This window comes from Muscardinus avellanarius, assembly GCF_963383645.1.
Source record: "Muscardinus avellanarius genome assembly, chromosome: 13".
In the NCBI taxonomy this organism is placed as follows: Eukaryota; Metazoa; Chordata; class Mammalia; order Rodentia; family Gliridae; genus Muscardinus; species Muscardinus avellanarius.
In genome coordinates this window covers 5,498,241-5,525,720 of record NC_137799.1, presented here as the reverse complement: position 1 = coordinate 5,525,720, position 27,480 = coordinate 5,498,241, and the positions used below count along the sequence as shown (strand labels likewise).

At 59.8% G+C, this 27,480-nt stretch overlaps 1 protein-coding gene across 4 annotated transcripts in view; it reads left to right on the top strand.

Annotated features, from left to right (window-relative positions):
- PRRC2B (proline rich coiled-coil 2B) overlaps window positions 1-22,949 on the top strand; it is a gene marked incomplete at both ends in the record, with an annotated part of 54,950 nt that extends 32,001 nt beyond the window's left edge. Inside the window, 18 exons of one of the 4 annotated variants that reach the window (XM_080709229.1) lie at window positions 3,936-4,152; window positions 4,715-6,763; window positions 7,723-7,928; window positions 9,136-9,281; window positions 9,740-9,881; window positions 11,868-11,950; window positions 12,352-12,540; window positions 12,643-12,819; window positions 13,197-13,283; window positions 14,080-14,184; window positions 14,284-14,476; window positions 15,133-15,230; window positions 16,193-16,320; window positions 16,981-17,221; window positions 18,913-19,068; window positions 19,500-19,591; window positions 21,396-21,477; window positions 22,815-22,949. In XM_080709229.1, the coding sequence (XP_080565355.1) occupies window positions 3,936-4,152; window positions 4,715-6,763; window positions 7,723-7,928; window positions 9,136-9,281; window positions 9,740-9,881; window positions 11,868-11,950; window positions 12,352-12,540; window positions 12,643-12,819; window positions 13,197-13,283; window positions 14,080-14,184; window positions 14,284-14,476; window positions 15,133-15,230; window positions 16,193-16,320; window positions 16,981-17,221; window positions 18,913-19,068; window positions 19,500-19,591; window positions 21,396-21,477; window positions 22,815-22,949 (4,526 nt within the window). Of the gene's footprint in view, window positions 1-3,935; window positions 4,153-4,714; window positions 6,764-7,722; window positions 7,929-9,135; window positions 9,282-9,739; window positions 9,882-11,867; window positions 11,951-12,348; window positions 12,541-12,642; window positions 12,820-13,196; window positions 13,284-14,079; window positions 14,185-14,283; window positions 14,477-15,132; window positions 15,231-16,192; window positions 16,321-16,980; window positions 17,222-18,912; window positions 19,069-19,499; window positions 19,592-21,395; window positions 21,478-22,814 lie in introns of all 4 variants that reach the window. The other 3 variants (XM_080709228.1, XM_080709230.1, XM_080709231.1) reach the window with 3 other exon arrangements.
- Window positions 22,950-27,480: the final 4,531 nt, after the last annotated feature.

Genomic DNA, 27,480 nt, shown 5'->3' with positions numbered 1-27,480 from the left:
TCCCTAGCACTGGGGAGAAAAGAAAGACCCCCCCTGTGGTTGCAGGCTCCCCCCCTGTGGTTGCAGGCTCCCCCCCTGTGGTTGCAGGCTCCCCCCCTGTGGTTGCAGGCTCCTGTCGGTCTCCAGCCCTGCTCTGTCTCGAGGGGCGCACGGGCGGCCTCAGACGTCCCCTCCCTCCCGGAATCACGCGGGGCCGCGGACGCCGGCTGCTTTCCGCCTCTGCTGTCCACTTTGTCTACTAGGAGTATGATTTTTGCAGCCTTCAGTTTGATAGTTTGTATTTTAGCCTCTTACTGGTGGCTTTTCTGAGCCCTTGTTTTAGGGAATGTATAACCTTGCATCTGTAAGATGTGTATGGTTTTGCTCAGAAAATCTATGACTTCTAGTTACTAAAGCTTGTCCCTTTTAGATTTAATTTGACTTTATAGTTAGATATCTGAATTTTTATCCATCTTTTCCTCTGTGTGTGTGTTTTATTTCTGCTTTTTCTTAAAGTTTCTCTCTTCTTTATCTTTTTTACATTATCTCCACAAACGACTTCACCATGGTTCCCCTCTCCCACTTACACACACACACACACACACACACACACACACACACTACTTTTTTTTTTTATAGCACTGCAGATCAACCCAGTGGGGAAGGGGGGCTCAGCCCTTTTTTCAAACATTGAAACAGTCTCTCACTAAGTTTCCGAGGCTCTCTCTTGAGTTTGCTGAGGCTGGCCTCAAATCTGCAATCCTCCAGTCTCTGCCTCCCAAGTCCTGGGATTGCAGGTATGCACCACCGTGCCCGGCTTTTCCAGATGCTTTTAAGATCTCCTCTTGTCTTTGGTGTTCTGTAGTTCTGTCTCTCTGTGTTGTATTTAGGGGCACATCTGGATCTCTTTGATTCTGCTTAGGATTCACTATATACTTGAACCTCAGCTTGTAGATCTTTGACCACTTCTGGAAAATTCTGCTCTGATGATGACTTCAAACATTCGCCTCTCCCCTGCTTTCCGGTGTGAGTGTGTGTGGGCTGGGAGAACTGGGGCTCTGTTCTCGCACACGCCGCTCGAGCCCCGCACCACCCAGCTGCCTGCCCAGCAACCTCCTCGTCCCTGGCACCCTTCCTCTCAGATTTCTACTGGGTTTTTGTACCTTCTCTTTCTGTCTCGCAAGCGTCTGAACTCGGAAAGTCTGAAAGGTGGCCCCTCTGCTGCCTTCCAGGAAACTCGCTCCCCAGCTGCCCTGCCCACCGTCCGGGGAGTGTTAACCGCAGTGACGGTGTTTAAATGGTCACATCAGCCCCAGTCTCACAGCTTCCTGGTCCTGTGTTGTGACTCTTTTTTAACTCCATCTCATGTGCTTTTCGTCATTTTCAATGTCATTTTCTAGTGTTTAACAGATTGTTCTGTTATTCGTAGTTTTTCAGGAGCTATCTAATCCTGTGAACTCACAGCAGATTCCTTTCCACATGTTTTCTGATGACTCTGAATTGTGAGTTTGGTTCCTGGATCTGGTATAAGTCGGGTTGAGGGATTTCCCTCCAGCCTGTTGTGTGTGTGTGTTGGGGGGTGGGTGGGGGAGCTGGGGATTGAACCCAGAGGCATTCTGCCTCTGAACTATAGCCCCAGCCCTATTTTTTTTTTTTTTTAATTTTTGAAACAGGGTCTTACTATATTGTGGAGGGCCTCATTAAGTATTGCTAAGTCTGGCCGTGAACTTGCAATCCTCCTGTCTCAGCCTCCCAAGTACCGGGGATACAGGCGTTCATCACTGTGCCCGGCTCTCCAGCAGGCTTTTATGTTCTCTTCCAGTCAGGAACCCCCCTTTGATCTTAATTTTGGAGGTTTCTGGACCATTCTGGAGGTAGAAATTTGAAACCTCTCCTCTCAACCCTCATAAAAGTAAGTGTGTGGTTTTGAATTCCTGGAGAGTAAGTATGTTTGTCCTGCCATGGTACAGTCCAAGACAGACTTCCCAGCCAGCCCTCTGTGCTGAGGACTGTGTATTTTTTTCTCTTTGTCCTCCTCGTTTTCCCTGCTAGTACTGGGGATGGAACCCAGGGGCATTCTACCTCCGAGCTACACCCCTACCCCTAATTTTTATTTTAAAATAGAGTCACACTGAGTTGCAGAGTGTCTCACAAGTAGCTGAGGCTGGCTGTGGACCTGTAGTCCTCCTGTCTCAGCCACCCAAGCACTGGAATTATGAGCATGGGTCGCCACACCCAGCCAGGACTGTGGTTTTTCTAAAGCACTTTTTGCGGGCGGGGCTTCTTAGGGGTTTTGTGACAATCAGCATCTCCGTCGCAGGGCCTGGCCTCACCTCCCCTAAGGTAGCGAGCAAAGGAGCAGGCTCCCAGGCTCCGGCCGGCCGCCGCCCTGGCGCCTGTCAGGACGCTCAGCTCCAGGCCCCCACTGTGCTGTCGGTTTCTGGGGCTGTCTTGTTTTCTGGGAAGTACACAGCTCTGCTGTCTTTGGACACAGTGGCCCTTCAGGTGGTAAGTACCGTCTGCCGCGTGGCCACAGACAAGGCACCGTGTGTGTGTCTCGTGAATCTTAGGCTTCCTCCAGACTGACTTGCTCTGGGCCAGTGTCAGCAGCGTTGGAACGGCGTTCCATGGCGGAAGGAAAGCTTTTCACCGCCAGCCTGATGCAGAACCGTGTCCAGCCAGGTTATCTCTGCTTAGAAGATGGGCACACACACAAAACTATGCGTAACAGCTTTGTGGAGAGAGTGTTTGAAAAATCAGGTCTGGCTTTTCCCGCAGAATCAGGCCCAGACGTCTCATATCATCCTTGCTGGCCTGGCCCCTCGTCTGACAGGTGTGGACAGTGGCAGGGAGGGCAGGGCCAGCACAGCACCTGGGCCCTTCTGTCAGTGAGTGGTTCATTGTTTTTTGTTGTTGTTGTTGTTGGTGGTGGTGGGTTTTTTGTTTTTTGTTTTTGGTGGTACTGGAGGTAGAACCTAGAGGCTTTCTACCTCCGGGCTATACTCCCAGATCTATTTTATATTTTATTTGGAAACAGGGTCTCACTAAGTTGCTGAGAGCCTCACTAAATAGCTGAGGCTGGCTTCGAACCTGTGCGATCCTCCTGTCTTAGCCTCCCAAGCGCAGGGATTACAAGCGTGCGCCACCACGCCCGGCTTGTTGTTGTTGTTGTTTTTTGTGGTGCTTGGGGATAGAACCCAGGGCCTTCTACCTTCTACCTCCGGGCTATACTCCCAGACCTATTTTATATTTTGGTTGGAAACAGGGTCTCACTAAGTTGCTGAGAGCCTCACTAAGTAGCTGAGGCTGGCTTTGAACCTGTGCGATCCTCCTGTCTCAGCCTCCCAAGCGCGGGCATTACGAGCATGCGCCACCACGCCCGGCTTGGCTCATTGTTACTTCAGGGCAGCCACGCTCTTCTTCTCCACGAGCCCAGAATCCCCCGGGGACACAGTGTGGAGCTCTGTCCATCCTCAGGGTTGGGAGGAACTCCAAGCCACCTCCCTGCCCGAGTCTTTGCGCAGAGACCCGGGGCCGCTGGACTCCAGCCCCCGCTCCACACGCACTCTCAGGGCCGCGGCTTGTCTCCCTGGTGCCTGCGCTGGAAGGCCCCCGGCATCTCTGGTGCGGGGCAGCCCTCGGCTCGCCGGCCAGCCCCCGGCCTCCGGTCCACACCACCGTACTCTGGCCTCTCTGGCCAGTCTGCATTTCTGGTTCTGTTACCCGTTGGCAGGGGCTCTTGGTCAGGGAAGCCAGGCAGCTGCCTCCACAGGTCTCTGCACGCCCATGTGTCCTCAAGGTCCCTGGTCAGAAAGGAAGGAGGACCCCAGGCTGTCTCAGGGTGGGCTGCCGTGGCCCGGGGCCGCCGGGTGACCACCTCTGCCTCCGGCCCTTGGCCCCAGGGGTCCTGAACGCTTTCTGAATGAGGTGACAGATCGGTCCCTTCCCTTCCTCAGGACTGATGAAGCCCATGCTGCCCCAAGAGTCTCTCAGCGGGACCGGCTGTCGCTCCGAAGATCAAAACTGCGTGCCCCCGCTCCAAGAAAGAAAAGTGACGGCCATCGACCCGGCCCCTGTCTGGAGCCCCGAGGGCTACATGGCACTGCAGGGCAAGGGCTACCCGCCCCCCCAGCCCAAGTCAAGCGACACTCTGGCTATGGACATGCACGTCAGGTGAGTCGCCACTCGGTCCCGCTGTCCTGCGCTGGAGGAAGACTCCAGTCCTCGGGAGGGAGGGCCTGGGGACGCCGCAGCGGAAGCGGGAGGCGCGGCAGAAGTGTCTGGAAGCTTTGTGTGAGTGGCTCTTTCTGATGGTGGGGCTGAAGGCCCAGCAGGGGCATTGGGCCCCTGAACCTTGTGCAGGGAGCAAGGGTGGGGCCGTGTAGGCAGGTGGGTCGAGCGCCGCGGCCTGGGTTCACTCCCGGGGAGCCAACAGAGACCGCCCGCTGCCCCAGGGCCCGACTCGGCACTCCAGGCTCCAGCTCCTCGCTGCTTCCGGGTGGCCGCTGCCACCTCCGCACTCAGGACTCCAGGGCCCACCGAGAACCCACCCAGCAGCTCTGAGACGTGTTTAAAGATAAAGCAAATGTTGGCTTGTGTTTTCCTTTCTTTTTTTTTTTAAGAGAAAAAAAAAAACACATTTTTTTTTTCTTTTTAAAACTAATCTCTGTGTTCAGCATGGAAACCAGGAACCAAGCTCCAATCACATTGACTGCTTTTTCTGGTTCCTTTTCAGGAGTGAAAGTTCTTACTCTGCCTCCCCCGGAAGGTCAGGGGGCGTAAGTGCCCAGCGCGATCTCTTTGAGGAGAGAGGGGAGGAGTACTTGAGTACTTTTGACAAGAAGGCCCAAGCAGACTTTGACAGCTGTATCTCTTCTCAAAGAATAGGCCAGGAGCTTTTATTTCCACCCCAAGAAAATGCTCAGGAGGCGGGTGCTCCTGGGGGTCACACCCCAAACCTCAGGCGTCCCCCCTTGGAGCCTGACTTTGTCCCAGCTGAGAACAAGCCGGAGTATTGCAGCTGGGATGTTGGCCCCCAGCCGAAGGCCGCCGAGCCCGCCAAGGGCGGCGAGCAGGAAGCGCCTCGGGAGGAGCTGCCCTTTCACGTCTCCTCCTGGGAGAAGGAAGGGAGCCCTGATAAGCAGCCCAGCCAGGAGCCTGAGTGGACGGCCGAGTCCCGCGGCTCCGGCAGCCAGCAGCAGGAGCAGCCGGGCAGGACCCGGAGGTCAGGGCCCATCAAGAGGCCTGTCCTCAAAGCCCTCAAGGTGGAAGAGAAGGAGCGGGAGCTTGAGAAGGTCAAGCAGGGGCTCGGGGAGGAGGCCACACGGCTGGCCTCAGAAAAGGATCTGGCCCGCAAGGCCGAGGAGGCCGAGGACCAGGAGAATGACGCCGCCCTGGCCAACTCCAGTCCCTCTGCTCTGGAGGACAAGGCGTCCGCCCAGGCCAGGCTTGGCCCCGAGACCGACAAGCCTGACCAGGCCTGGGAGCCTAGGCCCTCCCGCGAGACCAACGACGTCCCGCCAACCAAGAGGAACAACTGGATCTTTATCGATGAGGAGCAAGCCTTTGGGGGCCGAGGGCAGGCCCGCAGTCGTGGCCGTGGCTTCCGGGAGTTCACTTGCCGGAGTCGGCCCACTGGTGGCACCGGGAGCGGCCTGTGCGGCGGCGGCGGGGTCCTCGGGGCTCGCGCCATTTACAGCAGCAGCAGCCAGCGCAGTGGCCGCGGCCGGGGCCTGCGTGACTTCCCCCAGCCCGAGGACTGTCCCCGAGCCAAGCCCCGGCGGCGCATCGCCAGCGAGACCCACAGCGAGGGCTCGGAGTACGAAGAGCTTCCCAAGAGGCGCCGGCAGAGGGGCTCCGAGAACGGCCCCGAGGGTACACTGCCGGAGAGGGAGGAGGGCGCCCTGAGGAAGGACTCCTGGCGCTCCAACAAGACCTACTCCGAGGACCAGAGCAGCCTGGACGCCAAGGGCCGTGGCCCCCGGGCCTTCGGGCGGGCGCTCCCGCCACGGCTGAGCAACTGGGGCTACGGTCGCAGGACCTTCGTCTCCAAAGAGCCGGCCCCCTGGCAGGGCAGGAGCCCCGGCGGCTCCTGGCAGGAATGCGACAGCTGCGGGCCCCGGCGCGCCACCGACAGGGACTACATCCCCGACTCCTACCGACACGCAGACGCGTGCGGCAGCCGGGCCTTCGAGGATGGCCGCTTAGAGGACAAGAGGTCCTTCTTCCAAGACGACCACGTGGCAGATTCTGAAAACTCGGAGAACCGGCCCTTCCGGAGACGGCGCCCCCCGCGCCAGGACAAGCCCCCTCGCTTCCGGCGCCTGCGGCAGGAGCGGGAGTCCCTGGGCCTGTGGGGACCCGAGGAGGAGCCCGCCCTGCTGCCGGGCCAGTGGCCGGGCAGGTCCAAACTCTGTGCCGGGGACAAGGGCGGCGGCGGAGGCCACAGGTCCCCCGAGCTTGCCTACCAGAACTCCTCCGACCACGCCAACGAAGAGTGGGAGACGGCCTCCGAGAGCAGCGACTTCAGCGAGCTCCGGGAGCGCCGGGACGGCCATGCGGTCGAGCCCGACCCCCAGGGGGACGGTGGCCTGTCAGGGGCCGGGCTGGGTGAGAAGAAGGAGCTTGCCAAGAGGAGCTTCTCCAGCCAGAGGCCCCTGGTTGACAGGCAGAGCCGCAAGCTGGAGCCGGGAGGGTTTGGGGAGAAGCCCGTTAGGCCAGGTGGTGGTGACACGTCCCCCCGCTATGACAGCCAGCAGAGCGGGACGCCTGTGAAAGCCAAAAGGTAACCAGAACACGTCCCAGGTCCGTGTGTCCTGTCCCGGCAGCCCCGGTCCATGCATGCAGGCCCCGCCAGCAGCGCCGGCCGCCATGTCCGCGTCTCCATCTCGCGCTCCCTCATCGCTTGTCCGCCTCCCTCGTGGTGTGTCGTTGTCATTATTGTGGCTCCACGAGCTCGAGTGCCCCGCCCACTCCTCGTGGACCCTGTGGCCCCCGCCCCAGGGCTCGGCCTCAGGGTGACCTTGGGCCCTGAGGTGTGGGGTGCTGCCTCTGGGTGGCACTTGCCGGGCCCCATGGTCGGTCAGCCAGGCGGCATCCTGGCGGGCTTTATGGCTGCATGGCAGTGGCTCTGCTTCCTGCCTGCCGCCCCGCGTGGCCGCAGCCACCAGGAGCAGCGGGGAATGACCACCACCAGTCCGGAGCCGACGCTCTGGGGGATCAGCTGTCTGACCGTGTCTGGCCCGTCTCCGACAGGGGCGCAGGGGTGCTGAGGCTTTCCCTGCTGTCAGAGCACACTGGCAAGATGGCTTTATGCCTCTTGCTTAGAATTGAGTGAGAAGCTGAGGTGCTTATGCACCCTAAGGACCCCAGGATTATGCCCGTTCCTCTGGGTGTCCGTCTAACCTCGCTCTCAGGGCTCCTAGCCGAGACATGGCCGTCCTCAGCCTTGCAGCAGGGCAGGGCCTGGGCTGCTGGCTGCTCATCAGTCTCCTGGTAAGAAGAGAAAGATGGGCAGCCCTGTCCTCAGTGCTTCCTGCTGTCCTCCCTCCTGCAGCCTCTGACTGCAGTGTGGGGGAGAGAGCAGAGCACCCAGAAGGCTGGAAGGAGCCCCCGGCCAGGCAGAGCTCGCAGGAGGAGCTGCACTAGAGCGGCTGTTCTGCTCGGGTGTGCGCCGTGCGTGCTGGGTTTTTGCTTCCTGGCCTTTGTGCGTTTCTGAGTTCACAGGACGTCTTTCCTTCCTAGGTCCCCAGATGAGGCACTGCCTGGAGGTCTTGGTGGCTGTGGGACTGGGAGTAGCCACTCTCCCTACGCCCTGGAACGGGCCACCCATGCCAGTCCTGACAGTCCGGAAGCCACCAGCAAGAATGCAGAGGAGGAGGGCACACTGGCTGCTCAGAGGCCCGGTGAGCAGGACGAGGCCCGGAAGCAGTTTGATCTCAGCTATGGAAGTGAGTCTGGGCACCCTTCTATCCTTAGGGAAGGGCAGGTGGACCAGGGCCACAGCTGTTTCTATGGGTGGGCGTGGTCGCCCTCGGAACTGCTAGCTCAGGCGACCCGCGCTGAGTGAGCCCCAGGCTGTGTTTGGGCTATGGTGGTGAGACCAGCTCCGATACCTGCCTTTCTGGGTCTCCAGCCTCACTGAGTCTCCATGACGGCCCTCAGCTTTCCAATTTTAAAAAGAGGGGGCCCGAGGCCCACAGGGGTTTGGTGGTGTCCAAGGCCTCGCAGCAGGTGGGCAAAGAACTGGGCTTAAGAGTCACTGTCTAGCTGGGCATGGTGGTGCACGCTTGTAATCCCAGCATTCAGGAGGCTGAGACTGGAGGGTTGCAGTTTATGGCCAGCCTCAGCTACTACTTAGAAGGCCCTTTGCAACTCAGTGAGACCTTATTTCAAAATAAAGAATAAAAATAAGGGCAGGGGCCAGGCATGGTGGCGCACGCTTGTAATCCCCAAGCTTGGGAGGCGGAGACAGGAGGATCACGCCAGTTCAAAGCCAGCCTTGCTGGCTTAAGAGACCCTGTTTCCAAATAAAAATATAAAGTAGGTCTGGGAGTGTAGCCCGGAGGTAAAAGGGCTTCGGCTTCCAGGAATCCCAGTACCATTTAAAAAAAAAAAAGGCAGGGGATGTAGCTCAGAGGTCGAATGTCCCTGGGTTCCATCCCCAGACCTGCACCAAAAAAAAATTTTTTTTTAATAAATAAACAAGCCAGGCATGGTGGCGCACACTTATAATCCCCGCGCTTGGGAGGTGGAGACAGGAGGATTGCACAAGTTTGAAGCTAGCCTTGCTGGCTTAAGAGACCCTGTCTCCAAGTAAAATATAAAATAGTTCTGGGAGTGTAGCCCAGAGGTAGAAGGGTTCCATCCCCAGTACCACCAAAATGAATAAATAAACAAACAAAAATAAAATAAGAGTTCCTGTCTGCAAGCTGGACGCTGTGTTCCACACCTGTAATCCCAGTCCTTGGGAGGCTGAGGCCAGAGGCCCGCAGGTTTGCAGCCAGCCTCAGTAACTTAGTGAGGCCCGCGGCAGCTTCAGGTGGCCCTGGGTTGAGATGGTCGCCTCCAGGTGTCCTGTCCCCCGGGGCCTGTTGAGCTGAGTGGCCCTGGCCTTCTTATGAGTGGGGACACCTTTCTTGTGAACTCTTGGTTCAGGTGCCATCATTGAGAATTGCGGGGCCAGCCCTGGGGAGGAGAGCGAGGTGGGCTCCATGGCGGGCGAAGGCTTCGTTGAGGTCCTGACCAAGAAACAGCGCCGCCTGCTGGAGGAGGAGAGAAGGAAGAAGGAGCAAGCTGCGCAGGTGAGGGGCGGGCGGCCTGGCTGCGCGGCCGAGGGGAGGGGTCCATCTCCTGCTGGGGACACCCAGCAGGTGCGGGTGTCCACTGTGTTATAGGGGGGAAACTGAGTCACAGAGAGGCTGGCCTGCCCAGGGTCTAGCAGCCAAAGCGTGGCTGATCAGGACTCTGACTTCATTAGCCCCGGTCCTCCTCCTTCCCCGGCGTTCCCGCCTAGGGGTGGGGGGCGTGAGATGCTTCTCCCCCAAGGTCAGGAGCTCTGTGTGAAACCAGGGCTGGACCCCTGCACACCGCCATGGTCGGGGCGTCACGGCTCCCAGGGGCCGGTCTGTTGGCGCTCTGGTCAGCGTGGCGTGGCCGGGCCTCCCGAGGGCTGGGGTGCCAGGGCTTCGGGCCAGCTCCTCCTGGGGCTTGGTCCTTGCTCGTGCCGGGGCTAGACGGCGGCACCTCTCTTGTCCCTTAGGTGCCCGTCAAGGGCCGAGGCCTTTCCTCTCGGATTCCTCCCCGATTCGCCAAGAAGCAGAACAACCTGTGCCTGGAGCAGGGCGACGTGGCCGTGCCGGGCAGCAGCCTGGGTACTGAGATCTGGGAGAGCAGCAGCCAGGGTGAGCGCGGGCCCTGCTTTGGGGCTGTTGATGTAGGTGGAGTGCGGCCCGCCTCCCTCGAGCCCATCCTAGCCCCCACACAGGCAAACTTCCTGCCTACGGTGTGAGCAGAGCAGAGTGCTCTGCGCGCCCAGCAGTCCAGGGGAACGCCAGCCCCCAGCCGAGCCCACTCAGCCTGGGGCTGGCTCTCGGCCCGCCCCTCGGGCTTCTTTCTTGCCTGTAGAAGAGCTGCTGACGGCCAAGAGAGAGGCCGCCGGCGTTTTCTCCCCAACGGGAAGAAAACCCTCTGAGCCCCAGACGCTCTCGGGGGTAAGGCAACTTGAGACCACAGGACAGTGTATCTTTCCCTTTGGAAAATCTGTCTCCTTGAAATTGTAAGTTTCCTATCCAAAGCTGTTTCCAGTAGTTTTTCCTTTTTCTCTCTCTCTTTTCTTTTTTGGTGGTACTAGAGATCGGACCTGGAGCCATTCTACCTCCAAGCTACACCCCAGCTATATTTTGTTTTTATTTTTGAGACAGAGTTTGTCACGAGGTTTGCAGAATGGCCTGCTGAGGCTGTCCTTGAACCTGCGACCCTCCTCAGTCCTCAGTACTCAGCCTCCAAGTGCTGGGATTACAACCATGCCCCACTGTGCCCTGCTGGCTTTCATTTTTAAATACAAAAGCTTCTTTGTTTCTTCCTCTCCCTTTCTCACTTTCTTTTTGTTTCAGTACTATAGATTGAATCCAGGGACACTCTACCACTGAGCTGCACCCCAGCTCTCTTTTTAAAATTTTATTTATTTATTTATTTATTTTGCGGTACTGGGGCTGGAACCCAGGGGCATTCTACCTCCAAGCTCCACCCCCAGCCCTATTTTTTATTCTTTATTTTGAAACGGTCTCACTAAGTTGCAGAGGGCCTCACTAAGTAGCTGAGGCTGGCCACGAACCCGGATCCTCTTGTCTCAGCCTCACAAATGCTGGGATTACAAGCACGTGACACGATGCCCACTCCTTTTAATTTTTGAGACAGGGTTTCTCACGAAGTTGGCCAGGATGGCCTCAAACTTGTGATCCTCTGGCCTCAGCCTCCCAGCTAGTAGGAGTTATAGGCGTGCGCCCGACTCCAGGTTTTTTTTACTTTTAACAAAGCCACTGAGGTTTGCAGACAAAGTGACGGCCTCAGGTCACATGACGCCGAGACGCCAGGTTCTGCCGCAATTCTCGTCTCCACACCGCCTGCCCCTGTGCTCCTGGTGAAAACGGTGGTGCCAGCACCGCAGGGTAGTATCAGTGACGCTGAGCTCCGATTGAGAGAGAGCGTGACGATCAGAAAGCGCGGTGATCTCCTGATACACACTGGCAGCGCTGAGCTTGGCAGCATGGCTGAGTGATGTCCCTCATGGTGCCAGTGTCCAAAAATACCCCCTGACCAGCTTGCCTGGGCAGCATGGCCTGGACTGAAGAGCTGACCCCTCCGGGGAGTCGGGTCCTCCAGGGTCCCACAGCGTCCCATCAGCACTCAGACCAGAGGACCATGGACGGCCCACAGGGCCCCTGGCCCCTAAAGCAGCTTATCATATTTTACATATGTATATGTTGTCCTGGGATCAGGATCCATAACTTTGGTCCGATTCTCTGAGGGGTCTGTGACCTAACGAAACCTCAGTCCCACCTGCTTGGACCTTCCAAAGACTTGATAGGAACTGCTCACTTTTAGAAACCAGCAGGTGGCTTAAGCGAAAGGCAGCAGGAGCAGCTGAAGTGAGGATGGAGAATTCAAACAGGTGGAAATAAAGAGCGGCGCAGGACTGCTGCCCGGAGCCGGGGGGGGGGGGGGGGGAGTGCGGATGCTGTCGGCCCGCTCTGCGGAGGCCCTGCCGGCACGGCACGGGAAGGCAGGCAGGGGTGGGACTTCTGTGGCTTACCTTTTCAGAGCCACAAGCGCAGCTGCAGATTGCCTGCCTTCTTTGATGTCCTGACTCTGTCTTCTTGTCCCGGCAGCCCTTCCCGTGCAGGCCACGGCCAGCGACTCCTGGAGGAAGGCTGTCACCGCCTTCAGCAGCACAGAGCCCAGTGCCGCCGAGGTGAGCGTGCCCCGCGGTGTGCCCTGCTCAGCCCAGCCCCGAGCCTGCCCTGCCTGGGCCGCACTGTTACTGAGTCCGGTCTCCGGTGTGTGTGTGTCCCGTGCCTGCCAGAGCAGAAAACGAGCAGGGATAACAAGGGAGAATGGAGCCCGCCCGGGGACAGAGGGAGCCGCTCTGGGTGCTCATTGGTCTGGTGTGGCTGAAATAGCTTGGCAGTCTGGTTGGGTGTCCTGTCGTCACAAGCTCGGGCAGGGCTGCTGGTGTGTGGTCGGGCACTGTAGGTGGTCAGAACCACCATCGGGCCTGGACTTGGAGACCGGGGCTGCAGAGTCTCGCCCCTGGACCTCGGGTCTGGAGCTGGGGCAGGGCTCTAATGCCCAGCTTTGGGCTCTGTGCAGCAGGGCTTCAAGAGCAGCCAGGGAGACAGTGGCGTCGACTTGAGCGCCGAGTCTCGGGAGTCGTCCGCGACCTCCTCGCAGCGCAGCTCCCCATACGGTACCCTGAAGCCAGAGGACATGAGCGGGCCGGGCCTGGCAGAGCCCAAGGCTGACAGCCACAAGGAGCAGGCTCAGAAGCCATCGGAGCAAAAGGTAACCCCGAGGTCCCCTTCGTGGTGTCCAGGTCCTGGTCCCCGATGCTGGGGCAGGCGGGAGCCAGAGGTCGTGTCTCAGCCGCTCTGCTCTCTCACCAAGGACTCGGAACAAGGCTCCGGGCAGAGCAAGGAACACAGGCCAGGACCCATCGGCAACGAGCGCTCCCTGAGGAACAGGAAGGGCTCGGAGGGGGCCGCCCCGCCCGTCAACGGGGTGGAGATCCACGTGGACTCCGTACTGCCCGTGCCGCCCATTGAATTTGGGGTCAATCCAAAAGTGAGGCTTGATTTGATTTTTTAATTCGTTTTGGTACTTGGAAAGGCTTGGGGCTGACCCCTAGGAGCAGGGAGGCGGGGGCTGGGCACCGTTCTGGGCATGTTGGCATGGGGTCGGTGGCCAGGGGGTGCTACTTACTGGGTTGCTGCAGGTGGCCTTGCTGTCACCTGCTGGGTGCCCAGGTCGGGCGGGGGCAGCGGGCGGGGGGCGAGGGGCCGGGCAGCTTCCCCTCCGGGCACGGTCATCTCACTCACCTGCGGCTCCGGCCAAGGTCGCTCAGCGGAGGTTTTCCATCACGGAGGCTGGGTTGCATTCGTGCACGCCCCGGGGAAGGTGAGCCAGGAGAAGCGGGTGGCCATGGACCCTTCTTTTTCCAGGACTCGGATTTCAGTTTACCACCTGGCTCTGGCTCTGGCCCTGCAGGGAATCCGGTTGTCAAACTCCAGGACGCCTTGGCCAGCAATGTAAGTCCAGCTCCTCCTGCAGCCTTGGCGCCCCGCCTCGCTGGGGTCCGGTCTCTGCTCAGGCCCAGCTTCTGTGACTTTCAGTGGGGCTAACAGCTCCATCGATTCCAGTCTCTCTGCATAGACCTCGCCTTTCCATGGCCAGTGGGGGCAGAGGCAAAGCAGGCAAGGCCTCCCGGAGTCCCCGCGGTCCATGGCCGAGTGCCGTGACCCAGGAGGCCTCCTGCCCCTCCAGCCTGCTCCCAGGCGCTCGGAGGTGCAGGTGTGGCTGCCGAGGGATGCAGGACTGAAGCAGCCTGCTCATGCCTTGGGCAGCTCAGAAGCTCTGAATGAATGAGGATAGTTTAGGCAGGATTCCCTGGGTTTCAGAGAATATTTGGGCTGCAGACATTGATAGGCATTGAAAGCCACAAAGTCTCGTGGTCATATGTGTGAACATACCGGGCCAACCGAGTGTCCTGGAGATTCCTCAGCGACACCGTAACGTGCCGCGGGTCTCCTGGGCTCTGTGGGAGGGTCTAGCCATCGCGTTTCCTGTCTGGATTGCATGGACTCCTGTTTCCTGAGGGGCTGCGTGATGGCCATGGCCTTCCCTGTCTGGACCCATGCATGTCAGAGCCAGGTGGCAGGTGCCGGCGGCCGGCCCGCGTCTATGTTGCTGGGACGTGGCTGTCCCTGGTGGGGGGCGCCGTGCTGGGGTGTGGAGGTGCCTCTCCACGGCCATCTGTCGAGGATGGTGAAGGCAGCTGCCTCGTTTCCTCGGGCCTCCTGCACACGTTTCCTCCCCCGTCTCCAGGCAGGGTTGGCGCAGAGTATCCCCATCCTCCGGCGGGACCACCACATCCAGAGGGCCGTTGGCCTCTCCCCGATGTCCTTCCCCACCGCGGATCTCACGCTGAAGGTAACAGCGCCGCCGAGCTGGGGAGGAGGCCGCGCCGTGGCTTAGCTGCCACTGGCCCCCCGTGGGGACTCATGCTCCGCCCCCCTCTGATTTTCCAAGATGGAATCTGCACGCAAGGCTTGGGAGAACTCCCCCAGCTTGCCAGAACAGAGCTCTCCAGGGGGTGCCGGCTCGGGCATCCAGCCTCCGTCCTCTGTGGGCGCCTCCAGCGGGGTCAACTACAGCTCCTTCGGCGGGGTGTCCATGCCGCCCGTGCCCGTGGCCTCTGTAGCGCCCTCTGCTTCGTTGCCAGGTATCGCACCCTGGAGTAAGGCCCTGAGCACTGTGTCCTGTCCCGGCCTAAGGGGTGTGGCAGGGGACGTGCTGGTTTTCAGGCCGGTTGGTCTCTGCTCCTCCCGTGCCACTGTGGGCTCCTGCTGTCCTCCGGGGGACGCAGGACCATTGTCCCTGGCGAGGCGCTCCGCCTGCTGAGAGGGGTAGCAAGGCGATGCCGGTGCTGTACCAGCTCCGCGGCGAGCCGCCTCTCCTGGGCCAGGCCGACGGGCAGCCCCGGGGCCGCCCGGGAGGTGCTGGGTGTCGGCCCCGCCTGCCACCGGCGGCGGCTCTTATTCTCCTTCCTGTCCCCATCCTGAGGGCCAGGCTGCCGGTCTCAGTGATGTAAATTCCAATAGATCCTTCTGACCCTCACTGTGGACTCAATAACGGGGGGATGAAGTGGACACTGACTGAGAGACCAGGCAGCGCGGCCGTAAGCACAGGGCACTTTTGGGGGTACTCACCACTGCCAAAGCTTTCCAGGCCGCCTGAGGCCTGCGCCACAGCCCCAACCTGAGCGGCCTCTCCAGGCATGCGCCCTCACGCCTGGGGCCAGGGGCCCTGTGCTGTAGCTCCCTAAACAGCAACCATGGGGCCTGATCCCTTTCTGCCTCCTCCGGATTCTGTTTCCAGGCAACCACCTCCCACCTCTGTACCTGGACGGCCACGTGTTCGCGAGTCAGCCCCGGCTGGTTCCGCAGACGATACCTCAGCAGCAGAGTTACCAGCAGGTGAGTGTGCCCAGCACCCGGCGCGATCTGGCAGCCAGAGAGGTCGGGGGGATGAGGGGCCGGGGAGACGAGCAGGCTGCGGACAGAGCTCGGACCCTGGCTCCGCTCTCCTTCGGTCCCCTTGCTGTGCTCTGGGGTTAGCGGAAGCGCGTCCTTGTGGTGACCAGGTGTCCCTAGAGGAAGAGCCCTGGTGGAGGTAGAGAGAGGCAGCTTTAGAAGCAAGCAGGCGCTGGCTGGGTGCCGCGCTGGCATGCTGTCTACCCAGAGTGGCGGTGTTCTGAGTCTCCTCTGTGCGCCATGCCGGGCCTCCCGCACGCTGTGACCCTCTGCAGCCACCCTACAGCAGGACTGGGGCAGGCGCGCTCCTCTGCACATCAGGGCCAGGGCAGAGGCCGTGCTGTCCTCCCCTCCTCCTGAAAACATGAGCGCTTTGGCTGTGTAAAAGCTTGGTCTTCCTGCAGGGATCACACTGTGCGCATCCCATATCCTTTTCTTCTGAAACAGCCGTTCTGTTTCTTTCTCCATTAAGATGTGTGGCTAGCACCCACTGTGTGTGTGGGGAGGTGGTACTGAGGATTAAACCCAGGAGCATTCTACCTCTGAGCGACACCCCCAGCCCTATTTTCTATTCTTTAATTTGAAACAGAGTCTCACTGAGTTGCAGAGGGCCTCACTAAGTAGCTGAGGCTGGCCACAAACCTGTGATCCTCCTGTCTCAGCCTCCCAAGTCCCGGGATTACAAGCGCACGCCACCACACCCTGCTCTAGGACTCATTATGCTTCTGTACAGAATTGCAGTGTAGGGATAGACCACTTCATGTCACCTCCTGTTTTTGTTGTGGCCTTTACCCCAATAACATGGGGTCAGGTGGGGCCGGCTGGGATCTTGAGGAGGCACCAGCTGCCCCTGGGAGGCCAGGCGGCGCCCTGGAGGCGTGGCGGTCACCCTGCTCCCTTCACAGGCCGCCGCTGCTCAGCAGATCCCCATCTCCCTCCACACGTCTCTGCAAGCTCAAGCTCAGCTTGGACTGAGGGGCGGGCTGCCTGTGTCCCAGTCCCAGGAGATCTTCAGCTCTTTGCAGCCCTTCAGGTGAGTCCACCACGGACCTGGCGCTCCAGCCAGGGTGCCAGACCTCCACGCGCTGCGGCTGCGCCTGCTCCTCTGCTTCGGGCCCAAGGGTGGTGTGGGAGCACGCTTGGCCCTTCCCAGTCTGTTCCTGTGGTCCTCCCCACCTGCTCCTCAGTGCTCCTGACGCCCTTCCCTGCGGTCCTCCTCACCTGCTCCTCAGTGCTCCTGACGTCCTTCCTAGGTTCCTCCCTCCTCCTTCCTGCTCCTCAGTGCTCCTGACGTCCTACTCAGGTTCCTCCCTCCTCCCTCCTGCTTCTCAGTGCTCCTGACGTCCTTCCCTGTGGTCCTCCCCACCTGCTCCTCAGTGCTCCTGACGTCCTTCCCAGGCTCCTCCCTCCTTCCCCCACCCGCTCCTTAGTGCTCCTTACATCCTTCCCATGCTCCCCCTCCTCCTCAGTGCTCCTTACGTCCTTCCCATGCTCCCCCTCCTCCCTCCTGCTCCTCAGTGCCTCCTGTGTGCTGGGTTTAACCCAGTGATGCCCCTTCCCGCCTCGGCCGGCTGGAGGCTGAGCCACGCTCCGGGGAGCAGGGCTCTGTGTTGCTGCTGGCTCTCGGTCCCAGGCTGTGGGGGCTCGTGGTCGGCTGTGCTCTCTCCTGACCCTGTGACCTTGGCTCCCGCAGGTCTCAGGTGTACATGCACCCCAGCCTGTCCCCGCCTAGCACCATGATCCTGTCGGGGGGCACGGCCTTGAAGCCCCCATACTCGGCATTCCCGGGCATGCAGCCCTTGGAGATGGTGAAGCCCCCGTCCGGCTCGCCCTACCAGCCCATGAGTGGAAGCCAGGCCCTGGTCTACGAGGGCCAGCTCGGCCAGGCCGCCGGCTTGGGCGCCTCCCAGATGTTGGACTCACAGCTCCCACAGGTAAGGCCCCCGGCCGCACAGCCTCCTCATGCCCGGGCCTCGTACCTGCCGCTGGCCTTGGGCCTCCCATAGACCCCGGCACCCCGGGGCAGAACTCGGCCTCTGTGCCGAGATCCGGCTTCCCTGAGCTGCTTCTCTGGAGCTGCCCCAGGCCTGCGGAGGCCACGCTCTGCCTCGGCCCGGGTTCCGGGTGTGGAGGTGGTGTCTCTGTCCCACTCTCCCCGCATCCCCTGCCCCCATGAGCCGTGCCGACTCACCGCTGGCCTCCCAGTGTAAGTCCCGCGTTGGGCTCAGGTGTGCGCGTCCCTCGCTGCCACTCACTCCCCACTCTGACCTTTGGGTGGCCCTGCTCCAGTCCACCCCAGGACCGCACACTTCCCGGCCTCGCACCTGTGGCCTCCTCCCCAGCAGCAGGGCCCTTAGCCTCAGCACTGCGGCCCAGCGGCCACTTAGACTTGCCACTTCCACCGCCCACCCGGCTGTGTGTGGCCTCGATCCCTGGGTCACCAGGGAAGGGGCAGTGACCGTCCCCAGGCCTGGCAGCCACGCCTTCCTGCCTATGTGCAGCTAGACTCCTGCCCCTGGGGAGGTCCTGCTCAGGGCCACCCAGCGTATGGGTGGGCTCCATGCTGCCCTCTTAGTAGAAGGTCCCCCTTTTTTTTGCGGTGCTGGGGATGGAACCCAGAGCCTTGCGCAGATGCTAGCCACTGAGCCTCTATCCTGGGGTCTTGGCGGCGTCCCTGGCCACCAGGCCCAGCATTTGACCTGGGGCTATTCCTCCCCGGGTCATGTTCCTCCCTTGGGCTTCGGCTGCTCCTCCTGGTTTTCTCCCGCCTCCTAGACCCTCTGCTTTCGTCTCCTTTGTGTCCTCCCTGAGTGTGTAACAGGCGTACCCCTGCGCCCCGTCTGTGGGCCATTTTCTCATCCTGTGACTCTTAAGTCCCGCCCAGGTGCTGGATTCCTTCCTCAGCCCAGTGCACATCCTGGCCCTGAACCCCAGATGTGGGGGCGCCCGGGCCTCCTGCCTCCTCGCATCCCATCCTCACCCTGTCCTGCTGTGGCCCAGTCCCCGTGCTGGGACCCGCTTCCCACCCCTCGCCCCTTATCCATCAGCAGGTCCTTTAGGTCCCAGCTTCCGGTGGTTGCTCCCTCCCCCAGCCTCGCCCTGAGCAGGAGCATGGCTTCCCGAGGCTGGGGCGCCACGGTCTCAGTGACGTGGTTCCAATAGACCCTTCCGACCCTGCACTGTAGACTCGGCAGTGACTGAGGGACAGCGTGGCCCGGCCTCGCACCCGGCTGGCCTTGTTTCCTGCCCGCTGATGCATAGCCGTCCGCGGCCACATTTCCACGCCAGGCAGGCAATGCAAAGCTGTGCCTCCTGTGCGCCTGCATCTTCTGGGTTGACCAGGACTCCTCAGAAGCCTTCCTGACTTGGCCCCCACCCGGCACTCGTCACGTGGGCTCTGTTGCTTCTTTGTGCTCTTGGTAGCCGGCAGCCATGTCCAGCGTGCCATGCTGCCCTGCTTGTGTCCAGTGGTGCCCTGTGGCTGCCCAGCACCTCAGGCACACAGGACTCTGCCGCACACAGCGCTCTGCAGAGGCCTGGAGGACACCGTGCTCCTCAGCCGTGCACACGTTCCTCGCTCCCCCGTTCCTGGCTCCTCCTGACTGCCTGACCTGTCACCCTGCAGCTGACCATGCCCCTGCCTCGGTACGGCTCCGGGCAGCAGCCTCTGATCCTGCCACAGTCTATTCAGCTGCCGCCAGGGCAGAGCCTCTCTGTCGGGGCTCCCCGAAGGATTCCGCCACCCGGGTCCCAGCCGCCAGTCCTGAACACCAGCAGAGAGGTAAGGGTGAGCCGTCCACCTGCCACTTGGGGCGGAGACGTTGGCTAGCCTGCCCTTCCTGGCCAGTTAGGACCACTGTGGCTCAGTCGCCCCAGCTGCCCCAGGTACTGCAGCGTCCTCAGAATCCAGCAGCAGGGCCTCCTGCACGTGGGAGACGGCAGGGAAGGTGTGGGTCCCCGAGACCGTCAGGCCAGGGCCACATTCCTCACCGGGTGAGGATGGTCATGCGTGGTTAGGTCTCCTGCCCTTCCTTAGACACAGTGTTGGGGTGGTCCCCGCTTCTGAGAAGAAGCGTCTGGCTCTGGGCCTGGACCTAAAGGGAGGGCTGCAGATTCCTCTAGAAGGAGTCCCTGGGAGTCCTCAGGGCCCCACGGGTTCTGCGGGGCTTCCCGAGGGCCGACTACAAGGCTGTCGCTTCTTGGTCTCCCCAGTCCTCTCAAATGGAGCTGAAAGGCTTCCACTTTGCCGACAGTAAACAGAATGTTCCTACAGGAGGCTCCGTCCCACCGCCACCGACCTACAGGTAAAGCCATGCCCTGTGGGGTAGGGGCCGAGGGTGCCAGGCTAGAGCCGATGGCTCAGGAGAGCCGCGGGGTGCCGAGGCCCGGATGTCCGAGAGAATTCCTAGGGGCAAGCTTGTGCCTTAGAAAACTTGGCAAAGTAGGGAATTGGGAGTGTGGATTTGTTTTTAACCATCAGGCTAACATGCCAGGATTGTGAGAGCTTTCTGGAAGGCTAGGGAAATGAATGGCCTTCCCAGCATGCCTTTCTCCTGAACTCGCCTCTGAGCCCTGCCAGGGGCTGTTTTATTGCTGGGGAGGGGCCGTCCCTCTGCACCGCTTTCTGCTTCCTCAGCGTCCTTCGCCGCCTCTGGTGGCGGAGGTCATGGTGTTAGGTCAAGCTCTTAGGTCATAGTGGAGCCCCTCAGTCTCTATGCAGGGATGGGAAGGCAGCTCGGCCCCGGGCCACACCGACCACACTTGTCCCTGGGAGCTTCCCGGAGCCTCCCTCATGTTCACACACAAGTGACCTGCGACAGGCCTGAGCGCTGGGCCTGCGTGCCAGGCCGGGCCCTTCCGTCTCACTGTTCCGCACTGCCAGCCTCGCTGCCTGCCGGAGGAAGTGTCTGTGTGACGACCCCCCCACCCCCCATTTCATCTTCACCTCTCTTCTTCCCACTTCCCGGGCCTCATTTTCCCGTGTGTTGGTGTGTTGTGTGTTCCTGCTGTCTCCGGTCACATTGGCCTGCACAGCAGCCATAACGGTGGGGGGGCTTCGGGATGAGCACGTCCTCGTCACAGACCCGCCAGCAGCATCCACTGCAGATCTCACCCCAGAGAGCGAGGTGCAGAAAACAGGCCCGCCGAACGCAGTCCACCCTCCGTGTCCACAGAGCGGAGGAATCTGGGGGGCGTGGAGCCCTTTCTTTCTTGTTAATGTTCCCCAAACAATACAGTGCACCAACTATTTATATAGTATCTAAAGAAATCTAGAGACGGCTTAAGGTGTTGTATGGGGTCTTGAGGTGTGGCTCGGTACATGAGGCCCTGGGTTTAATCTTTAGCACCAAAAGCTTAAAAATAAATTATATAGGCGGGTGTGCAGGTGAAGTGTGAATACCACCCCATTTTATGGAAGGGACTTGAGCATCCATGGATTTTGGTGTCTGCAGGGCTAGGGCAGGCAGCCAGGGCCCACTGTATTTAGAAAACCTAAGTCTTCACTAGCACCTGTTTGCAGGGTGTTTGGGGGGTCAAAGTCTTCTGCAAGTGGGGCTGCTGGGACATGCTCTGCAAGAGGGGTCCCTGGCCGGGTCCTCGAGTGCGCTTCCTAAGCGCCAGCCAGTGGTGTGCCAGCCCCAGGGCACGAGGCTGAGCGGCCCCACACTAGAGAGTCCTGCTGAACTCAGCATCACACTGGCTAAGCTTTCTGATCACAAAACCTTCAGTTAAAGCGCCTCATTAATATCCCTGAGAGCTAGTGGCCTGTAACACTGCACATTGCTAGGCCCCTCCCAGGGGAGGACTAGCAGGTACCCCAGCACAATTGTGGCTCAGCGTCAGGGTATCGACCTTTTGTCCTGGACACCCGTCACGTTGGTCCAGACCCTGCGAGGTGGTCAGTGCCCACCTGTGTGTAGCGCGGCATCTCCTCTCCTGGCGAGTGCCTCCACTGTACCCCTCGGTGCTCTAGGCTGTCTCGGGTCCTTGGTTTTCCTCCTGAGCGGCCTCCGATTGCCCTCCGCGCGCCTCCTTCCTGTGCTGGGCTTTGACTCCGTTGCCGTGGCGATGCGTGTGTGTTCTCAACCCTGCCTTTGGTTTTTGCAGGCCTAGCTCTGCTAGCCCCAGTGGGAAGCCCTCTGGATCAGCAGTTAACATGGGCTCTGTGCAGGGACACTACAGTCAACAGGTAGAGGATGGCTTTCCAGACCCCGCAGCCCTGGCCGCGCAGGCCCTTGTCCAGCGCCAGAGAAGGGACTGTCCAGCCACTTGAGTGCTCCTTTCTAAAGCAAACTGGCTCTGCCTGGTGGATAGAGCCGGGTCGCCCGAGCCCCTCCTGATGGCGTCTGGGTCCTTCCTTGTCCTGCAGAGAAGGGAGGATACTGGGTCAGAGGAGGCGGCTCCATTGGGCGTGCTGCCCCTGGGGCTGGGCTGTCCCGGCGCTCGGGGACTGGGTTCGGTCTGGGGGTTAGCTCCAGAAGCCGGGGCGTGTGTGCACGCGTGCTAGCGCTCGTGAGTGGCGTGTCTTGTCTTTGTCTCGGCAGGGTGGGATCAGACAGGATAAGCTCTCCCGCTTTACAGTGAGGACTTGTCAGTCTGTCCTGAGGCCCTGCTCTCCTCCCTCCTTTGAAGTGTGTGCTGGGGCTCCGAGCCGGGGACCTGCGCCTGGGTTTCAGGATCTAGTGGTGGAGGTGGGAGGGCGGTGGGGGAGGCTTCACACTCGCCAGCCAGGTTCCGGGTCCGGCTTGAACCCTGTGGCATGAGCTTCTAAAGCTTCTCTCAGACAGACCACCGAGCGGAGGCAGAGCCCTCTTAGGAGCCAGACATGGTGGCACGCGCTTGTAATCCCAGCACTTGGGAGGCTGAGACAGGATTGGAGTCCTCGGGACAGCCTCAGCTCCTAAGTGCGGCCCTCTGCAACTCAGACCGTGTTTCAAATTAAAGAATAACAAATAGGGCTGGAGGTGTAGCTCAGAGGTAGAATGCCCCTGGGTTCCATCCTCAGTACCGCAAAGAAGAAAGAAAAATCTCTTTAGGAGCTTCGAGATCAAAGTAGGATCCTGGGACAAGGCTTGCCCGCGTCAGGGTCAGAGATCGGGGAGAAGCACATCCGCGCCCGCCCTGCAGACAGAGGGGGACTCCGCGGTGTGGGAGGTGCTTGGATCTATTTGAGGGGACTCTCTTGGCCTGTGGGGCACAGGGTGCACTGATTCGAAAACCCCTTCCAGCCAGCCTTGGGAGCAGAAGTACTTCGGCCTGGTGGTAGCCACGCTGAGGTTGTGGTGGAGGCTTCGCGTCTTCCTGCCTCTCGAATCACTGCACTCGGTGACCTGGGGAGGGCCGAGGGCAGTCACATGCCAGGTGCCTCACTAGGAGAGTGCTTCTGAGCCGGCTTCTGTGTCCTAGGGACCCACGTAGGGTAGCTGTTTTCCTTGTGACTCAGGGGCAGAGAGGGAGTGGTGAGGACTGTGTTTCGTACCGATGTCTCTGCTTTGGGGTCACTTTTCCCCATTCATCTGTCCAAAGGCAAAACAACGAGTGGATGAAAAACCCAGCCTGGGAGCCGTGAAGCTGCCCGAGGCCCCCTCTGCCACCTCCCAGATGAAGAGAACTGGAGCCATCAAGCCCCGGGCCGTCAAAGTGGAGGAGAGCAAAGCCTGAGGGTGCCGCTGCCGCCTCCCGCCTCGCCGCAGCGGGGACAGTGCCACCCGGGAGCTCCGTGGACCCACCGTCCAGCCACCCAGCCCGGACTGAGCGCTCTCCCTCCTCCACCCCGAAAGCTCCGCTGTCAACTGGCTCGCAGCACGGATCGGAGGCGTTGACCTGCTTGCTTTGAGAAGAGCGCGGGCGCCTCCTCCCCGCCCCCGTAGCTGTGGAGGGCGTCTCCCGTGCCCTGCAGACCGTCCGCCCTCCCCAGGCACCGTGGTTTGGCAGCAGGGTCACGCTAGCCGCAGGCTTTTTGTTTTAAAAAGCAGCTGAGGTTTTTACAAAGGGGAAGGAAGGCACAGCAGCTGTGTCTGTATTAGCTGAACTTTTCTGCGTCCCCGCGGCCCTCTTCGCCCTGCCGTCCCTCTGGTCTCTTTACCTCTGTCCTGTCTCGCATCACTGCGACACCTTGAGATGTTTCTCGAGAGCGTGCTGCAGGCCACCTCTGGGGCTGCTGAGGGCACGGTGGTGGGCTCTGGTGCTCCGCTCCTGCCTTGTGGGCAGCGAGGGCAGTGGGAGCAGGTAGGTCAGGGCCTCACTTGGGCCCTAGGCCCTGGCCTGAGATTACACACAATTCTAGCCTAAGAATTACACACAATCTCTGTCCCACGCTCTTCAGAAGCCAGAGGAGAGCAGTGGCCACTGTTTTCCGGACTGGCCGGTACCCTGAGCTGACGCAGCGTTCTGTGCTTCCTGACCCCACACCTGGCCCTTGGGGCTGCTGTTTCCAGCACTTTCTTTCCAGAGCCTGCGGCGTTCTCTGGATCCCAGTCCCTCGCCCCACCACACACCTCATCATTAAAGCCAAGTAGCGACAGCTCAGAGCGCACAGGCACCTGTCTGGTCGTAATCCTGGCAAAGGTGTGCAGTCCCTCAGCGAGGCTGCGGGGACACCACCCCCCCCCCCCGTTGCCTTGCTCCCCACGCAGACCCAGGTTGCTGGGCTGGAGGACCCTCAGCTACACAGGTGTCCAAGCGCCCATCTCTAGCCAGCCAGGCGGGGCCCGGGCAGCGCTCCAGGCGGGCTGTGGGGGCCTCTGCACACCCAGCTTCTTTTTAAAATAAGAAACAGAAATCGCCCCACACTCCAGCATTCCAAGGAAAGAGGGGGACACTCAAGGCCCCAGGTAGGGCCCCGCCAGCCAGGCACCTGCGGCACTGCTGCCTGCCCCGTAGGTGGCCGAGACCTGGCAGGGCTCACCAGTCTACCCTGTTGCCGGGGGTGTGGCAGCTGCCTGGGCTCTGAAGTAGCCTGAGGCCCCCTTTGCTCTTGTGAGGAAGTGGGGACTGGCCTCCCTGGCTTGCAGGGTCCGGCGTGTGCCCGGAGCCTCGGTGGGAGGTGCTCTGCCGCTTCCTCAGGCGCTCGGCACCTCCCGCAGACCCTCCGCTTGCCTTTCCTCCTTCAGCCCCTCCTCAAAGGGCTGCCCACTGGAGCGCCGGCACCGGCCTGCCCACGTCCCTCATCTGCTCTCCCTCCTCCCCCTGCAAGGTGTCTGGTCACTGTCCCTGTGAGGAGCCCCCTGCCCCCACTGCAAAGCCGACCTCTACAGCCAAGCCCGTCACCGCTGCCTGTCCACCTTAGAAACCGGCCGGACCCGCTCGCTCAGCGCATGCCGGTGCGTGTTGTGTTCAAAGAAACAAAAGACGTTCTCATTTTGAAATTCAGCAGAACAGTCCTGGACGCTGTTAAACTCGAGATGTGCCCTGCAGGTGAGCCTGCCGCAGAACAGCAGTCCTTCCTGTTTGAGAAGTAGGTCACCTGTTCTCAGCCCTTTCCTCTCCCCTGTATTACCCTCCTCCCTCCCACCCCAAATAAAAACAAGAAACACTAGAATTTATTTATATGTATTGATGTTGTAGGTCTAGGTGAAAAAAAAGTAACTGTCCCACTGCTCTATTTATCTATGTCTGAAGTGCTCTGTAAGGGAAGGCCAGGAAATTGCATGTGAAGTTCGGTGTTCCACCTCTGTGTTGACAGCTGAGGCTCCTCCCGCTGAGATGCAGACTTCAAACTCGACTCTGGGGGCACAGAGCAGGCCTTGGGCCTCCCCACATCCCAGCCCCGGCTGTGGTCTGATTAAACGCAGTTTTTAGTGCAGAGACATAATAAGGTGCAATATCTCTCTTCCTTTTACATGGTTTAAGGGCCAAGTTCAAGGTAATAAGGCTTGGGGTCTTATTTTGGTTTCCAACCCTGATCCTCAGATCACAGATGCAGGCAGGAGCTTCTGCCAGGCCATGGCCTTTGGGGGGCCAGGTGAAGCCCGGCACCAGCCTTTGCTGCCGCTGGGGCAGGCAAGGGTGGAGCAAGGGACAGCAGACTGTCACCCCTGCCTGGGAGTGCCACCGCCAGATGCTGGCAGCTTTGCCTGGGCCCGTTGCTCGGCAACTGCTGCCTCTGCCTTAGTGTTGACTAATGACAGCTTAGTGAGATGAGCGTGGGTGTGTCTGAAGCAGCACCTGCCCACAGGGTGCTGTGCAGCCGGCTGTGTGTGGTCTGGCCTTCCAGCTGTTGCATGCCAGGATTTAGTCACACTGTTAATCCATGGAACACTTCTGGCTCTAGCTTCCTTAAGGGGGAAGACAAATGATGACTTTATTATATTCAGAAAAGCTGGTTCTGTCCCAAAGCTGTGGTCATTCTAGCTGCTTCTCGGGATGTCGGGGTGACTTGTTACACTCTGGCACGGCGTTCCTTCCGGACGGCCAGTGGTAGAGGTCTGTGAGTGCCTGCCGTGCTCAGGTCGCCGAGCAGAGCCAGGGCGAGGGCCCTCCCCTGCAGCGCAGGGGGCTCCCCCTGCCAAGGAGCCGCACGTCGCCTTGGATTCTTCCTGTCCCTTTTCACTTCTTGCAGAGCAAGCCTGGGCTAGAGGGTCTTGGAAAATGGCCCAAGGATGACCACCAAGATGCTAAGAGTATGCGCTCTGTCGTGTTTTGTGTTGAGTGGCAAGCGCAGGCTTCCAGAAAGCGGCCTTCAGTGTGAGGTGGACCCTGGACAGGAGTGGCTGGGGCTGGCGACACTGACTCCCAGCCGCACTCTCCACCGACCCGGCCACGCAAGACTTGGTCTGGTGGCCTCCAGGCTAGTGACAGCATCCCCAGGGCCTATCTTTGGCATGTCAGGAAGCCTTGGAGCAGAAACTTCTATCAAGGCTCTGTGCGGATGGTTTCCCTCCATTGCTTAAAGGGGACCCTGCCTCGAAGCGTTTGACCTCACGCCTTGTGTAATAAAAAGGATTTAGGGTTTCTTTCTTTTTTTTTTTTTCTGTTTTGTTTTTGAAAGGGTTATGTTTTGCTTTTGTTTCTTTTTGCTTTTATTTTGGCCTTTCCTTTTTTTGTCTTTTCATGTAGACCAGATATTTGAAAGGGCAGATGATGGCTAAAGGTGTACTGTGCAGCTTGTTTATACGTGTTTTGGGGAAACTTACCTCGGATGGGAAATGGCATCGTGGACTCATGGGCCGTGCTGGACGCTCACCCTCCCTCCCCTCCAGTTCAGTACCTGTTGTTTCTCCTTTCAAATATGTGATTGTACTAGCTCTTTCCATATGAAAGAACTCTCCTTATTTAAATAAAAAAAAGGAAAAAATAAAGCTGACCGTGCTTTTTCTCAGGCTGTGTGTCCCTTGTTTCTCAGTCACTGGCCTGCACACGCCTACAGATGGAGAGTCCCAGTTTTACAGTTACACGGGGACCAGGAGGCATGGCTTGGCCAAAACGCCTTGCCTGAGAGCAGTGAAGGGCGAGGCCGCAGCACCTAGCAGTCCCCACCTCCGCTCTATGGATGGCATTCCGGGGTGCACGAGACCTGCCTGCCCTCTGCCCACTTCTCTTGGGCCCTTGACATGGACTGTGGGCTCCCAGTCCTAGCAGGAAGTAGAAAACGGTGATGCTGGGCTTCTGGAGGAGGAAAGCAGGCGCCCGGCCTGCGTGGATTGCTCAGGTCTGCAACTCCCAAGGCGGCACCACACCTCTGCCCAAGATTTCCTTAGCCCTTCAGATATGGGTTGTAACAGGACCCACAGCAGGAAGCATGGACTCAAGGTCAACGGCAGCCTCTAGTAGGGCCTACAACCAGGTAAGAGAACTTTTAAATGACACCCCGAAAGTTAAACGGTTCCAGATTCCTTCTGAGCCTCTGGTTACAGAAAAGCATGGCTCCTTGGGCACTGGCACCCTCAGCTCTTAGGGCCACGCCCACTGCAGCTGGGACTGGTGGTTCCCCAGACCTCAGAGGGAACCTGGATTTGTGGAGGCCGAGTGCCCACAGAACCGAAGCTCTGTATCCCCGGAGCACTATGATGGCTGGGACCAGCTCCTTCCCCTACCGTTCAGGTGAACGTGAAAGAACGAACCTTCACTCCGTTCTGGGCCAGTGTCACCCAATGCTGGATTGACCGACATGTCAAAAGCGCATGGACGTGGTGGCACACGCTTGTAATCCCCGCGCTTGGGAGGCAGACACAGGAGGATCGCGCAGGTTCGA